The sequence below is a fragment of the Antedon bifida genome, chromosome 2, assembly GCF_963402885.1.
Source record: "Antedon bifida chromosome 2, ecAntBifi1.1, whole genome shotgun sequence".
Classification (NCBI taxonomy): Eukaryota; Metazoa; Echinodermata; class Crinoidea; order Comatulida; family Antedonidae; genus Antedon; species Antedon bifida.
The window spans coordinates 34,736,116-34,754,002 of record NC_136227.1 but is presented as its reverse complement, the minus strand read 5'-3'; the positions used below and the strand labels follow the sequence as shown (position 1 = coordinate 34,754,002).

At 33.7% G+C, this 17,887-nt stretch overlaps 1 protein-coding gene and 1 pseudogene across 1 annotated transcript; one reads left to right on the top strand and one right to left on the bottom strand.

The window, feature by feature from the left end:
• The first annotated feature begins 600 nt into the window (after positions 1-600).
• LOC144834686 (lymphoid-specific helicase-like) lies at positions 601-6,970 on the top strand (annotated as a pseudogene).
• On the bottom strand, positions 6,813-16,019 carry LOC144834817 (uncharacterized). Its single transcript, XM_078689771.1, has 5 exons — positions 15,916-16,019; positions 12,778-13,295; positions 11,932-12,000; positions 11,165-11,299; positions 6,813-9,545 (listed from the first exon to the last, which is right to left on the bottom strand). Exons 2-5 carry the CDS (start codon positions 13,286-13,288, stop codon positions 7,762-7,764), a joined length of 2,499 nt encoding a protein of 832 aa, XP_078545897.1. The 5' UTR covers positions 13,289-13,295; positions 15,916-16,019; the 3' UTR covers positions 6,813-7,761.
• Positions 16,020-17,887: the final 1,868 nt, after the last annotated feature.

Genomic DNA, 17,887 nt, shown 5'->3' with positions numbered 1-17,887 from the left:
GTCTCATTGTCCGTTGAAGGCGCTCTTTGGTTTTTTTTTATTTAAAACGAGTAGAGAGCAGGTGGAATGGTTTGGTGGTATCAATTCACACAGCGCGGCGTTTATGAATAATATAAAAGGTGTAGGCCTAGCCTGTTCTTCAGAGCCACAAAACTTAGGTAAGCTGTTTTTCTGTTTTGGTATTATGCTAGGCCTACTGGTGCCTGCCTGGCACCTAACTAACGTGACAATTATCACACAGATTCATCACACACAGCCAGCCAGCCAGCAGGGTGTAGCCTAAAGAATGTGGTAGGCCTACCACACTCTTTTCTCCCCTAGGCCTAGCCCACAAACAACTCTGGAGAGTCGGAGGAGGGAAGTGTGAATTCTACTTTTAACTAGCCTAGTTTAGTAGTCTACTACTAGGCCTAATTAACGTAGGTGACCTCAATGTCTGATCAGAATTGTCTTCATCTTCTCACAGCAGGATGACAGTGCGTGACATACGTGAAGATTACAGCTGCTACACACAAACAATGGAGTTATTAAATACCTCCACCATGACCATGTAGACCTACATATACCTCCATGTACAGAGACAGAACTACTGTCGTCTAGATGGCTGTTGACAGGTAAGCACTCGTAGATACAGAGTAAGGAAAAATGTTTTTGCCAATTTGTAAATGTAAATTATAGTGAATGCACAATTAATGGCCAGTTGATATAGACATTTCATTCATTCAGATTTTAGCAGCCACTAGGCCTACTGCATGCATGCTGTATTATTACGTTTCTGTGGTTTTTTTTAAGAATGAGTGCAAGAATGTTTTTACTGATAGACAATATGTAAATATTTCAGAATACGTCAGAGTAAAGAGAAAACTTAATTCAGTTGGAAAATGTGTTTGTCTTAATTTTTACACGTCCAAGTAATGACTTGACTATAGCTTTTTTAATACAATAATATCAGTTGGACTTGTAGCAGGCCACAGACCATGTTTTGTTTTTTCATAATAATACCAGCCATGAATCATGTTAATTTGTTTTTCAATGATTACAAAATATTGTAAGATTGTTTTCTTTCCCAGATTAGTAATTTTAGCAATGATCCTGATTATTTCATCTTTCTGCTTTCAACAAGAGCTGGTGGGTTAGGCATCAACTTGACAACAGCTGACACCGTCACTATATATGACAGTGATTGGGTAAGTTAAATAAATAATTACTACATTTTATTACAGCGTGATCAATAATCTGCCATACGATTTACACACAGAGTGTCATATGTAAAGAAGTATTTGTGCTGAGTGAAGTTGAGCCTAACCTAAATTGATTCTACCCAGCTTATATTTCACATACCAACTTAAGTCTGTTCATAACCTAGTCTTACCTACCACTTTCACTGTTTGGAAACCACCATCATGTTTATAGAAATATCCCAACATGTTTGTAATGAATTTATAGCAGTACAACTTAGCCTCCAACTTGATACAAGCTATTTAAATTATAAGGTGGTAAGATAAATTGTTTGATTTTGTATGCAACTATGTTTATTTTAGAGAACTGAAGACGTATCAATCTGCCAACAGACTTCTACTTACTGGTACCCCACTTCAAAACAACCTGTCTGAGTTGTGGTCTATGCTAAACTTCTTACTACCAGAAGTGTTTGATGATCTACAAACGTAAGTATTAATTGTTATCAATTTGAATCCGGTCCTGCTCCAGTTGAGGTTCGCAACAGATTGTTCGTCATACAGCATTAGTTACTTTTTGTTTTCATGATGCGTCATGCAGTTACATAAGATTGGCACGTGGCGTGTTGTGAAAACAAAATGCAACGCAATTTTTATTTTCCGGAGCAGGGGCCGGATTTTATCAAACTTGCTTAGCAAAAAAATCGTCTTAACTTTGCCTTAAATCCTTGATTTTGCCTAAGTCAGATTTATCAATATATAAAATTTGCTTAATTTTGTCTTAAATCTAAGACGAACAACACCCTGCCTTAAGATGAAAAATTTCGTCTTATCTCATTTCTGCAACAGAAACATTCTTTTTTGACAACGCGAGCGCGCTAGGCCGGAACAATGAACATTCGGAAAGGCTACGCTAGTGCGTTTTCCGCTGTACTACGGACGCTAAAATAATGATATCGATCTTCATAAAGATGGCCTAGAAATTGGACGAGCAAAACTAAAATTTTCGGGATAGGTACGACCCAATTGACTAACTTTTAGAAAACTGTATCGGCTGCCAAGGGTCGCTGTCATTGATAAAAATAAATAAATGTTGATTTGATTTAAGTTTAGAGCGAATGATTTTCGTATGTATTTCCGACTGTTGTGCTCTTTCTCTATTTCAAGTAATAAAAACAATAGTAGCCAGAATGCACCCTCTCTTGTTGGGAGTGAAAATACGGAGATAAAATGTTATAGCGCCGCCATCGCTAAGAGAAAAAAGCTAATACGCATGCGTAAGCAAGAATTTTTCGTCTTAAGACATAATTTGCTGCCCTCTAGAGTTTAATTTTGCGCATGTGCAAAGTAAAATTTACCTAAGACAATTTTTCTGCTAAGACATTGCTAAGACGGTTTGATAAATAAGATTAAGTTATTTGCTTAAGCACTTCTTAAATATTTCACCTTAAGCAAAAATATAAGCAAATATTGATAAATGCCAACCCAGGTGTGAAAGACAAACATGTCAATCACTGCCCACCAAACAATTTCCCTCTGTATAAGAACAAAACTGATGTGGATATAAATTTTCTTTATCTTATTTTTCACGTTTGAATCCTGGTTTGATTTTAATTCCTTTACAAGTCATGAAGATGAAGAAGCCATTGTAGCTAAGGAGAGAGAACAACATGTTATATCCATGATGCACCAGGTACTGCCAACAAATCAGTTAACAGTTTCTTAAATCAAAAACGAAGGGAACGGTAATTAACAGAGTGAGACGCCATAAACTTTGCTCCGTCTATCGGACCAAACGTTAAAAAAATCGACCAATTATAGTGCCGATGAGAATGGAACAGATTATACTGGGCTTAAATGCATGCACAGATTAATGTTGATATTTTCTGTTTGTAATTTTATTCTGTATCAAAACTGTATCTTACAGATCTTGACGCCATTTCTATTACGACGCTTAAAGACAGATGTTGACCTGACAATACCTACAAAGAAAGAGATCATTGTAAACGCACCAATGACGAGTATTCAACAAGAATTCTACGCATCAACTCTAGACAGGTCAATTATTGATAAGGTCAAACCCAAGGTAAGAACAGTGTATCACGTGCCATGGCTCTGTTTTAATCAACCTAGCTGCCTACAAGCCAGAGTGTCTAGGGGTAGTTAACATGAAATTAGAAAATAAATGAGGCGTGATTCTGCAGCTGAGAAATTGCAGTAAGAATTAGCCAATGATTGGTTGATAACTAAAAGTTAAAAAATCGAGTCCTGTAGCCATACTTTCTATAGTTTGTTTAGGAGCCTTATGTTATTAAGTTCCAAACTATTGAAACGTATATAAAAAGAATGTTGTTGTCACCTGCCATCCTTTTGTTCCACAGAAAAAAGAAGAGGTAACATTGACCCCAAAAGGTCGACCCAAGAGAGGATGCTCTAAAAAAAACTACTCCATTGTATTTAATGAAAATGAGGAATCTGATGATGTTGAAGATTGGTACAAAAAGATTAGAGACACATTTGCCAAGTGAGTTTACAATAGATGTAGTAGAGAAGTCTAGGCGTGAGTACCAAAAAGATTGAATAGGAAAAATATTTTGTTGTATTCAGGTGGCATGGGGTTTTGGTTGGAAATTGAAATTAGTCTTTGTAGTATGGTGTTGGTTAGTGCTATATCTTATAATATTCTGTAAGAGGGTGTCCCTGTCCACCAGCACGACATCCATGAGTACATTACTTTATACCCCTTTATTATTTATTTCAGAGAACCAACTGCACCTGGTGAGACCCCATCAAATACAGAATCAGCAGTTAATATTAAGCTTTAAAACATTGTAATGCAACTAAGAAAATGCTGTAACCATCCTTACCTACTGGAATATCCACTTGACCCGGTCACGCAACAGTTCAAAGTTGACAAGGATCTTGTCATGCGGAAAGCTTTTAGTGTTGGAGAGAATGTTACCTGAACTAAAGAAGCGTGGACACAAGGTATCAATCTTAAATATTCATGTTAGTTTAAAAGAATGTAATAAGTTAATGAAATTGGCAATTGGTACCAGATTATTTTATAAAAACATCTGAATTATATGTCAGTTTGTCTGTAGGTCCTGATCTTTTCCCAGATGACCTCCATGTCTGATCTGTTTGTAGGTCCTCGTCTTTTCCCAGATGACCTCAATGTCTGATATGTTTGTCTGTTTGTTTGTAGGTCCTCATCTTTCCCCAGATGACCTCAATGTCTCATCTGTTTGTCTGGTCGTCTGTAGGTCCTCGTCTTTTCCCAGATGACCTCAATGTCTGATCTGTTTGTCTGTAGGTCCTCATCTTTTCCCAGATGACCTCAATGCTTGACATACTTGAAGATTACTGCCACCTAAGAAACCACAACTACTGTCGTCTAGATGGCAGCATGGCTTTCGCTGAGAAACAACAACAGGTAAACATCTGCATGGTGAAGAAGAAGAAATTTAAAATTATTTGGAATAACTTGTAAATATAAATGATACTGAATTAAGTTGATACACACATTCTGATTTTAGCAACTTCTGCTGTATTGTGTTAATTAGTATTATGAATATTTTTACTGATAGAGAAAAGATGAAAAATATGTTTGTCTTAATTTGTACCAAATGTCCACCTAATGCTAATTATCTTTAATATCAGTTGGTTGTAGCAGCCACAAACCATGTTTGTTTTTCTCAATTATTCAAAGTTAGTGGAAGAAAGTTGTGTTATTATCTTTCTCAGATTAGTAATTTCAGCAATGATCCTGATTATTTAATCTTTCTGCTTTCAACAAGAGCTGGTGGGTTAAGCATCAACTTGACAACAGCTGACACAGTCATTATATATGACAGTGATTGGGTAAGTTAAATAAATAATGACTACATTTTATTACAGCGTGATCAATAATCTGCCATACGATTTACACACAGAGTGCAATATGCTTTTTTGCTGCGCACTTTGTGCACTCAAGTGCATGATAGTGAAAGAATAAAGAGCGCACATGTGACTCATTTCAGCACGTCTGATTGGCTACATCCTTGAACCCATGTTATAATAATTAGTCACAAGCTTGTGGTGTAATGTTTGTTTTAGTGTAGTGACTTTCAATACATTGTAAAGTAGCATTTATAGTTATATTATAGAACCCACAGTCAGATCTACAAGCCCAAGATAAGATAGATGCCACAGAATTGGTCAAGAAAAGCCAGTGATTGTGTACAGGTTAGTGACCATTAACACCATTGACCAGAAGATAGTGGAGAGAGCAGCTGCAAAGAGGAAGCTGGAGAAGATGGTCATTCATCAAGGTCAGTTTTGTCTTTCACACCTCCCTAAAAACCCTCCTGAACAATAAACGCCCGGGGCGTTTTATTCAAATAAATACGTTAAATTAATCATATTGTTTTATACACTTCTACAGTAGTATGCAAACTTCTAGGCATTGATTGTTCTCATTCATTTAAAAAATTCATTATCTTATTTTGTTCTTTAGGTAAATTAAAAGGCAGTAAAACTATGGTGAGAGACTCAAAAGCTGTGATGGATCCCATGGAACTACTAAAAGTGTTACGCTCCACTGATCACTCTGGCATTATCAAAAACTGTGAAGAACAAGTCATCAGCGACGCCGATCTTGAGCTCCTATTGGATCGCAGCGACCTGGTTGTTAAAACTATATTATAACTAACTATAATATTATTTAACGTTAATCAGTAATGTTTTTTACACCTAGAACGCGGGAAAGAAATTGAAACCAGTAAAGGAGAATGAAGCGTTTAAGGTTCTGGAATCCTGCGATGAGAATGTCATGGAGTTAAGATCTCAGCTAGAGAAGGATAACTAACCTGTCTTCAAACAACCTACTGCAAGTTTGATCTCTGCATATTCATTCAATTCTCCATCAAGATATCCACATCAAATCCATGGCTCCTGGCTTTAAATTTACTACAGTACTGGGTTCACATACTGTTACCCAATATTGCACCAATTGAAATCTGGGATTGTTAATGGTATTTATGACATTTATTTCTATGCAAGTAGTTACTGTTGTTTTCGGCACAGCACAGTGTTCAGGTTTAAACTATTGTTAACACCAATTGTTATTACAAGTCAGCACAGTGTTCAGGTTTAAACTATTGTTAACACCAAGTGTTATTACAAGTCTGCACAGTGTTCAGGTTTAAACTATTGTTAACACCAAGTGTTATTACAAGTCTGCACAGTGTTCAGGTTTAAACTATTGTTAACACCAAGTGTTATTACAAGTCAGCACAGTGTTCAGGTTTAAACTATTGTTAACACCAAGTGTTATTACAAGTCAGCACAGTGTTCAGCTTTAAACTATTGTTAACACCAAGTGTTATTACAAGTCAGCACAGTGTTCAGGTTTAAACTATTGTTAACACCAAGTGTTATTACAAGTCAGCATAGTGTTCAGGTTTAAACTATTGTCAACACCAAGTGTTATTACAAGTCAGCACAGTGTTCAGGTTTAAACTATTGTTAACACCAAGTGTTATTACTCTTACAACATAAAGAAAATCAAAGACTGTATACAAATATATCTGAACATTAAGTAGAACTTTTAATTATTCCAATCTATATATTTTCACCCTTAAATTTATTTTATACAGGATTATATTTCACTATTTCTACATCATAACATAAAAAATAAGTCTACATCAAAAAATATATTTAAAAACATGAACATGAAACTAATCATTGATATCAAACTATATTATATAATGTCTTCATTGTTTGATTTTTGTCATTTTTAGTTTTACAAATTCTACTACAACTTTGTTCTGTTGTTGTTACTGTGCCAAAGACATCTTATAATGTGTTTATTTGTTAATTTAATTTCTAATTACGTTTTCATTTAATAAAACTGCTTTTGATAACTAATTACGTTTCATCATTATGTTCATGTTATGTTTTGTAGTTTCAAGTTGTACCACTTTACTTTTAGTATTGGATGGTTAAAACCATCCAACCTAATTATAAAGAGTGAAATTACATTTATGATTTAATATTATTTTATCACATAATATTATCACATAATTTCTTTAAAACACGCACAACCAATTCTATACAATATATCAAGTAAAAAACATTGCATTATTATAAAAGAATCATTTTCAATAAATATGGCAGCACAGCTTATAAATCCGTTGATGAAGGTAAGTATGTCAAAATAAAAGGTTTAAAAACATTTTATAAAAGCTAATGTTTTAGATTATCATATTGATTTAATCTACTATACGATTTATATATAAAAGGTCGTTTTTATATTGAATACAAATTTAATGTTAGAAATGCAATTATTTGCGATATTAAAAATTGACACCTGCTTGCTGCGAGATTTAAAAATATGTCTGTTATATAGTAGAAGTAACATACGTTATCAGTGAAAACTAACTAAAGAACAAATGTAATATTTCTTATTGAACACTTTTCAGACACGTGACGAATGTCGTCAGCTGATAGATTGCAATCATACATGGCAAGGTACCTCAGCTCAGGACACATAATGAGAAATGAAGAAAATGTATTAACATCAATGTTGTGAAGTTTACTATCATAGATACCGAGAGCACCTAATGCTAATTGAACTTGTTTGAGAGAACATTCTGATCCAAACACCGTCACGTTTATCTTGAATGCCTAAAATGTGTGCAATAACTCTTCCCTTTCGCTCCCATGCCATCTTACTACAAAAGTCATCGACACTATCATTATCATATTGCATACAATACAATTGCATAATTAGACGTATGAAATGCCCATCACATTGTACACCTGGACTAATGTAATCAATAAACATTCTTATGGAGGTAGATATATCATCCAAATGATTATTTATTTCTAAATCTTTGCTTGTCATGTGATTAATTAATTCATTTACCATATCATCTTTATGTTGTTTTTTAACAAAGTTGAAATTTCTCGGCAGATAGCGATATGTTGACAAACGATCTGTAACCCAGTGCTTGAGGAAACCGCCAGCTTTATCACCAAGGAAACCAATTGCAAACTCTCTCGCTCTGTATAAATGCTCACTCTCTCGTATCACCTCCCACTCATCATCATCCAATGGTGTAAGTAATGTTCGTACATCTGAGCACTCATTCTCGACAATACCTTCGCTTTCACATAATTTGCACAAGTAAAATCCCACCAATGATTCTACTATCAATTTGTGAGGAGGCATAAAAATGTTATCAAATTTAGATTTTGAAATTGGCGCTTCTTCGTAAACAAACCCGAGTTTTAAGGCCATATCAACCATATCTTTGTTCGAATGTTCAGTCAAATCCGTTTTGTTGATTGAAAGTTGGTTTACTTTTAAGCTATCATACATACATTTCCCTAATAAAACCATAGCATTTACATACTTCACTGGTGTTTTTTCAAAATCAGAAATCTTTGGTTCATTTTTTTGTTTGATACACTGATTTAAAATACTACGAAATAGTTCTTTAAAGAGGTCAGTTGTATCTTCGGGGAGACTTTGATTATCTTCCCACAATATACAGAGTGAAAGAAGTAGCATCGGGTTTTTGCACATTGCATACGCTTCAGGATGTTTGCAATCCTCCTCCGACGTCGACGACTCATATGTGTTAATATCTAACTCTTGTCTAAGGGATTTTCCCAATTCTGGTTTTTCAAAATACTCAAAATGTTTGTCAATGTACTTTCCTATGCTCTCGTTGTTAAACCCATTAACTCTTACATGTACGTTACATTTTTTTACGAATTCATGAATGTTTTCTAATCGTGAAGTAAGTATTACTTTACTTTTCTCTAAATAGTTATTTCTGAAAAGACTAATTACGCTTGGATTATTAAATCGCAATTCATCTAATCCGTCTAATAAAAATACAAGTGTATCGTCATGGGTTATTAGAAAATCTTGAATTAACTCTGAATTTTGTGGAAGTTTTGTGTGCCTATTAAAATCTTTCATATCAATTTCCTTTACAATCATATCCAAGATGTCGTCATCTTGTTTTAAATCTCTTAAACTTAAAAGAAATACAATTTTACCTTGAAATACTTTAATTGATAGACCAGTAGCCCAATTGTATGATAAATGCCTTAATATAGTAGATTTACCTATCCCACCCTCTCCATCTATAAGAGCTTTACATCCAGGTGTGGAGCTGATAACATCTACCACTTCTGTTAATGTTGTTGGTTTGCTTCCTTTATTGTTTTCACGTTCTTTCAGTAGTTCCATATCGGTAAACATCTGTGAAATGTCAACTGTGTATCTACCACGCATTGTTGCTGGTGTAAATATACTGGCCTCTTTACACAATTTCTTTTGTCTTTGAAGCAGGTATTTTTTAATTTTTTCTAATGAAAAAAATAAGAAAATATTTTCAAGATAAAGTTATTTGATTTAAGTTACTTTTAATTAAGAAGGCCTACAATTTCCTCCGTGAGCGACCACCTCCTGTAAACGGCCACCTCCGTTATCGGCCGCACTTTCAAAGCCCGTTTGTTCTTCCTATCTAATTAGTGCATTAATTGGTACCCCTCGTAAGCGGCCACCTCCCGTAAACGGCCGCGGCCACTTTTTTTTTACTAAAAATGAAATGTTTTTTACCTCCCGTACACGGCCACCCGAAAAATTCGTATTGACTTTTTTTGACACCAAAAATACAATTGTGTTTGATTTTGATATATTACGTGCGTTATATATTATTAGCTTTATTTCAAAGCGATTTTAAAAACATGTCTGTGAAGAACATTCCTGTGTTTTTTAGATGAGATGAGAAATCTATACAGATTTTGACCGACCATTTTCATATGATAAAAGCTTTTAAAATTTGTCTTGAAAATCATAAATAATACTAAACCACCTGATCATACACAATAAAATACAATTAATATCTGGAGAATTTAGAGGCCCGTTGCGTTAAGAACGCCGAAAAATATCGTGCATAGCCATAATACGTGACATTGGCCTTCTATCGGCAGAACCTCCCGTGAACGGTCACCCCGTAAGCGGCCTCTTTTTCCGGTCCTGAGGGTGCAATAGGATGGCCTCTTACGAGAGGTTCAACTGTAATACAAATTGTGTAGTGGTTAAAATAGAGCCGAAGTACACCCAAGTAAATTATATAGAGGGCGAAAAACTCAATATAATTATTATCAATCAAAAAGGAAGAAAAGTGAAACGACTGGGTCGCCAGAACTGATTGATTGTAGCCGTTATGTAGCAATCCACCGCTTTAGTAGTAAACCTCATATGTCGAGCGCGCTGGTGGTGTTGATTTTGTATTTACTACATAAGCTGTGTTTCTACGTTAGCTGGAGGTAAAGCGGATTTTCTACATTAAGGGTTGTGAGACGGTGAATTAAAAATTTAATTGTAGTATAAGAATTAAATTAAATATTTTTCAGGTATATCAGTATAATACAACTTTTGCTTATACACGACAACAATAACAATAATATAATATATTATTGTTATTGCTGTCGTGTTAGGTTAAAAGGCCATTAATTATTGCGGAGGACGTTTATGATTGAAACTAAACTCACAATTATCTACGTCATAATTAAATTAATTAATGATCGTCCACAATATTGTATGCCAAATGACATACACTTGTGCGTTATAGGCCCTAATTAATCTGTGTACAGTAAAGGGGATTATAGAGGGCGGCAAATAAAATATATATATTACGGTCAATTACTATTAATTTGAATTTGATTACAAAATCTTATCAATTATTTTATGAATACATTTTATTTTCAAATTAATTATGATTAAATGAGCAAAATTAAAGTAAGACGATGTGATTTTGTTTGATAAACATTTCTTCAAACATAAATTATATCTATCTAAACCCATCAAACTAAGTTTTACTTAATATACTTTCTGAATAGGAGATCTTTTTTTTGTGCTATTATTAATTTTAAATACCATATTATTATGTAATGCATACGACATAACTAAAGTAACTCACTTGAATCTGAAGTTTTTAAGCCCAATCTTTCGAGAGTGATAACAAACCAAGATTTTCTGTTTCGTCGTGAGGCGGAGTCATTATATTCTCTTCGCTTTCCTTGTTCTTCTTTAAGAGTCGTCGACACTTCCTCATCTGTTTAAGGAAAAATAACTACTTCTATCTTTTCTGAATATATTTTATTTGGAAAACATTATTAATATTATTACATTGCCGATTATCAATTGATCCATTAGGCATTATTTTTACTAAATTAAACTATTTATTTATGTTTTTTCAGGGCTAGATAATATCATGATTGTTGTTAATGCAAGAATGTTTTGTTGTTACAGAAACTTCGTTTTTCCATTGATTGTATAAGTATAGGCGGAATTATAGAGGGCGGCAAACACACTTTTTAATCCATCAGGGGTTGTCGAAATATGCTCAACAGAGGGCAGCAAACAGAAAAATAAACATTTTCAGAGCCGTACACCGTGCGGTCGAGTGTTAGTGTATTAAAATACTAATAAAACATACATATTTACTCTGAAAATCCTATATTTGTATTCAGTAAACAAACTTTGTAATGCGGATTAGAATTAAGCTTATTGCATCTCAAAGAATAATAACATGTGTAATACAAGTCTTACTTATTATGATGTTAACAACATTTCGTTTTTAATAATGAAGCTTCCTAATTATATATCGTTCTACATGTGGTCAGGATTGGAATTAAACATCAAAAAGAATTTTGTTTAAATATTATTATTCTGAAAGCAACTAACCTGTTTCTGATTTAACCTCTTTTCGCATTCCTTGTTCTTCATTAGGCCTACTACTTATTGTCACTTGACCTGTTTTAATAAATATAAATAAAAAACCTGAATTTACAATGAATGTTCTATACATCAAATAATTCAAATATATATATATATATAAACTCATCAGGCAATGAACATTAATTCTAAATATATATATATATATATATATATATCGTTTCAAATTAATTAATTAAATTTCAGTATATATCACCGGGCGGTTTAGAATTAATGTTCGTTGCCTACTGTGTTTATATATATAAAAGTATCTCTTCGGAGATCCCGCCTCGTGAATAAAAATACTGTAAGATGAGGGCGTATCAATTTGATCTCTGTTGCGCGTGTGTACAACTGAGGACTAGTGCTGTTCCGCCGTACCACGCCGAGAATGTTAAAGAGTCGCTATCCAATCGAGTTCGAACAATACCATGAAAGCCCCAGTGGTCTAATGGTTAGGACATCTGCATATCAAGCAGGCGGTCCGAGTTCGAGTCTCGGTTGGGGCGACTTTTTCTCATTCTCACAGATTTCCTCATCTTTATCGTTTCAAATTAATTAATTAAATTTCAGTATATATCACCGGGCGGTTTAGAATTAATGTTCGTTGCCTACTGTGTATATATATATATTATATATTTTTATTCGGAATCGGACTTTTTTTTATGTTATTTTGTTTATTGTTTAATAAAGATGAGGAAATCTGTGAGAATGAGAAATATAGTTAAATACACATTTCAAAATTACGTAATTAAATTAGGTTCTATTTAAATGATCTCAAGTAAGTGTATTATGCATAATAATGTGGCGATCTACCTTTTAGAAAACTTTGTGCATGTTGGTTTATAAGCTTTGCAAAAGTGTCACGGTCGTTTTGTGATTTCAAGCGTCCGGCTTTCTCAATGTGATATACAACATCCCATATATTGTCATAGTTGTAGTCACTCAATGTGTAGAAACCAATAACCTTCATCAAATCGTCGTTGTCAGTGTTAGTTAGAACATTAAACATTGCTCTGCGATATGCTGTTAATCCTACACCTGCTGTATCGCTACTTTGGATAGTGTTCTTATATTTGTCTATGCGTTCTGTTGCTAAGGCCCTCTCGGTTACTTCAGCAATGTCCGACAACAGCTTCAAATCAGTTTTGGAAATCAATCCACGTTCAGTCAGTTGGTTAAATAAATCTAGGGCTGATTTTTCATCAAGAGTTCCAATGGGTAAAATACCAAATAGAAGCATTCTCAGCCATCGCATCTTTACACCAGAATAGTGTTCACTTAGTTCTCCCAGAAATGTTTGGAATTTTACATCTTTTCCATCCATTATGAATCTGTTAAACAATAAAACAAAATTCTTATTTTGCAATCTGAATAAATTTAATTTTATCGAATTTCCTTCTTATCTTCTTACTGATTTAGCAACTTCGATAGCATGCTAGTTTTTACACAAATCTTTTTTTTTTAAATAAAATATGAATTTTTGCCTTCGAGACGCCATCTTCGACTAACCCACTCAAACAGAGAAGCTTTAGATTATACCAGGAAGAGTGAATGAGTTCCTTAATAACTTACTAAATTGTAATGTCACTATTCCCTATTATACCAGGAAGAGTGAATGAGTTCCTTAATAACTTACTCAATTGTAATGTCACTATTACCTATTTCATACATTGAATTGTACACAATGTCAGAATGTTATTAATAAACATAATAGACCATTATTTTATTAAAAAATTGTTTTATAGAAAATGCTCACATTGTATGTTTTATTTGGTTCGACCAATGTCAAAAGTCATTTGATTTCACACAGTTCATTAAACCAGTACATTTGTTGTTCATAGGTGAGTTTTAAATATGTAAAACGCGTTAGTCATGGCGTGTGTTCATAGTCTAGATACGTATGAACAGCTTATAACAATGAAGTTAAACAATTGAGTAGAACACCATAACGTTGATATTGATAGCTTCTTTTGTTGTTGAGCCCAAAGGTTGCAAACAAATAGAAATATAAACATTGATTGCCAATGGTGCAACGCATTACTACAAAGCCGACTCTTTTAAGATTGTCAATGGTTCAACGCATTACTACATTTGGGTAACAATTATTCATTGAATAATCAACTCCTATACGAGTAATGTATTACATTAACAGTTGGTTTTCATACTGTTAGTTTAAATAAAGTAAACCAAAAAAAAGAGCGTAGTTCATTATTTTATTTGAAATAACCTGTGATGGGTTTGTCACACGGAAGTGAGCCCTCTAGAGGTAAAAGGAGACATTTGGAGTACTGTAGTTTGTATAATGGTACACTAAAATAAAGTTTAATGCATACCTACGGAAGCTTAAAGTGACCATCAATTTATGCATACCTACGGAAGCTTAAAGTTACCACCAATTTATGCATACCTACGGAAGCTTAAAGTTACCACCAATTTATGCATACCTACGGAAGCTTAAAGTTACCACCAATTTATGCATACCTACGGAAGCTTAAAGTTACCACCAATTTATGCATACCTACGGAAGCTTAAAGTTACCACCAATTTATGCATACCTACGGAAGCTTAAAGTTACCACCAATTTATGCATACCTACGGAAGCTTAAAGTTACCACCAATTTATGCATACCTACGGAAGCTTAAAGTTACCACCAATTTATGCATACCCACGGAAGCTTAAAGGCCAGGTGCGGGCAAAACATTTCTATTGATCATACATTCCAATAATTATCGATCTATAGTTTCCCCTATGTTTCATAATTTTTGGGATTTTATTTGTGTTACACGAGCTTGTTGAAAATAAGCACTTTCTTATCAGTGGGGGGATAGTTCAAATTACACAGTAAAATCTCTATTCTTTTGTACACAAATTTTGTAAATAGAGAGGCATTTTAAAAAGCTATGAAAAATAAACGGTGTGGTAAAAAATGTTATCAGATGACTAAATATAGGTAATATAACTTGAATATTACATTTCTGGTATTTTTATTCAACTTCAGATTTTTATTTTCATGCTATAGCAAAAATTATCCACTGTATATCCACCATCTTTTTTCACCTTCTAGGGAGTCACCAGACATGTTATTACATTAGGTTAACTACCTAACTACTGAAAAAAAGTCTTCCTGGTTTTTATGGAAGAATTTTGCCAAATTTTGTATTTGACCATATTAAGGGAAATTCATGTTTTTTCATCTTGATTTCTGTTACAAATATTTGATTTATGTACAATTAACCAAATATTATATTTAAAATTCATGCCTGTACCTGAGCTTTAAAGTTACCACCAATTTATGCATACCTACGGAAGCTTAAAGTTACCACCAATTTATGCATACCTACGGAAGCTTAAAGTGACCATCAATTTATGCATACCTACGGAAGCATAAAGTGATCGTCAATTTATGCATACCTACGGAAGTTTAAAGTTACCACCAATTTATGCATACCTACGGAAGCTTAAAGTTACCACCAATGTATGCATACCTACGGAAGCTTAAAGTGACCATCAATTTATGCATACCTACGGAAGCATAAAGTGATCGTCAATTTATACAACCGGCTGCAAACAGGCAAGTTCAAACATCATAAAATTGCCAAGATAAATATCATGGAATTCCGCCATTCCAAATTGATTCATTTTTTTTTTCGTTTTCGAGACTCGAAAAACGTCAATTATCTTGCACAACGATTTGTCTAGAAACCAATTTCAATTAACAATACTGTCCTGCTACATTTAAGATTATGATTAAGGTTCGGCAATTACTGGCAGAGAACTCGTTGTTTGTTGACGATTAGTGTGTGGCACACAGAATAGTACGTTCAGTGATATTAACAAGACATTTACCACAACCCACACTCTCCTCCAAATAACCATGGAAGCATAACCATCAGAATTATACTTCTCTTATTCTTGTTCCGAACTATATTAATGAAATATTGTAAACTTACAAATTGGCTTAAGACTGGACTGTAACTGGATCTCGTATCTGGACTATCAATATACTGATACAGTCAAATGTGAGGATTTGTACCACCAACTGCGCCACTCCCTTTGACGTCAACTACTGTATAATTATTATTAATAATCCACGTATATGTATGCTATATTTACTTTGTCCGTGACGTCACAAAAACTTTTCCACGGTCTAACTGTCTTTCTGTTGAAACACAATGTACACGATTATATCGGCAGCGTCGTACGACGTCTATAAATATCCAATTCAAAATTCCATAGAAAGTATTTTTAGAAAATTACCTAGAATCTTTTTAAATAATATTTAAAAACTGCAAAATGAATGTTATTGAAACACCTAATTAATTAATTAAATACTAAAAGAAATGAGAATTCACATTTTTGTATAAATATAGACGGCAATAATAGTTTTAAAACTTGTACTATATCTAATCATTTTAATAACTATTTTTGTAATATTGGTTCTGATCTGGTATCTGAACTCCCTTTGTGCAATAATTCATATACTAACTCTAAATATATTTAATCATTTTACACCTCTTATATCTATTTTTTTTTTTAGCTTTTTAAATTTATACTAACAAATATCTTTTTATTAATATTATAATCATAACAATAAATATTTAAAAAATATATATAAAATAATATTTATCGCATAATATACAGTCTATGATAATTAAATGATATACAAAATCATTACACCCAACTACTATCTTCATCTCCTATATGCGGAACATCATTTGGATAATAGAACAAGTCACACATCTACACATAATCAAACATCTATCTCTAACAATATTTCAATCCTCTATCAACTAAAGCCGAAGTATAGTCGTTATCTCGGGACCGTTCTATGGTTACCACCACGTAGGCTAACTTCATCAAGGCTTCTATGAATGGATGACGAGTTAGGCGCAGGAACGCTAGTAGACCAAACCCAGACTCCAGTACCGTTTTGATTACGATCAATCGGGAAATTACCCCATGACGTTGTATTGATAACACTTTTTCCCCAACATTACAATGTACTCACAGGGCAGTATTTTAGGCCCGCTTCTTTTTATTTGTTATATTATCGATATGTCTATTTGTATTGATAATGATTGCAAACTATTATTATATGCCAATGACAGTGCCTTATTGGTGGCTCATCGTGATCCATTATACATTTCACATTAACTAGGTCATGGTATGGAATTATGTTACAAGTGGTAGTTCAAAATAAGTTGTCCGTGCACCCACAAAACACGGAGTGCATTTTGTTGAAAGAAAGGAAATTAATGAACATTTTGTAATTCCTAATATCAAAGTGTTAGCTTCAAAAACATTTTATTATCATACTATTAAAGATTGGAATAATGTTCCATCAAACATAAAATGTATAAAAACACCTAATGAGTATAACCGTGCTATATATAAAGCTTTATGTTAGTAATGTGCATAGCCAGACTGATGTATTGTGAACGGTTGTTATATTTTTGTGAATGTTTCTATGTTTTTGTTATAAGGACCCCATTGAATAGCTTAGCTCTATGGGTAATCCTTGGTATGTTGATTGTACCCCATATTGAATAGCTTAGCTCTATGGGTAATCCTTGGTATGTTGATTGTACCCCATTGGAAAGCTTTTCTAGATCTAAGGGTAATCCTTGGTATATTGATTGTACCCCATTGGAAAGCTTTTCTAGATCTAAGGGTAATCTTTGTATGTTGATTGTACCCCATTGGAAAGCTCTTCTAGCTCTATGGGTAATCCTTGGTATGTTGATTGTACCCCATTGGAAAGCTTAGCTCTATGGGTAATCCTTGGTATGTTGATTGTACCCCATTGGTTAGCTTAGCTCTATGGGTAATCCTTGGTATGTTGATTGTACCCCATTGGAAAGCTTAGCTCTATGGGTAATCCTTGGTATGTTGATTGTACCCCATTGGTTAGCTTAGCTCTAT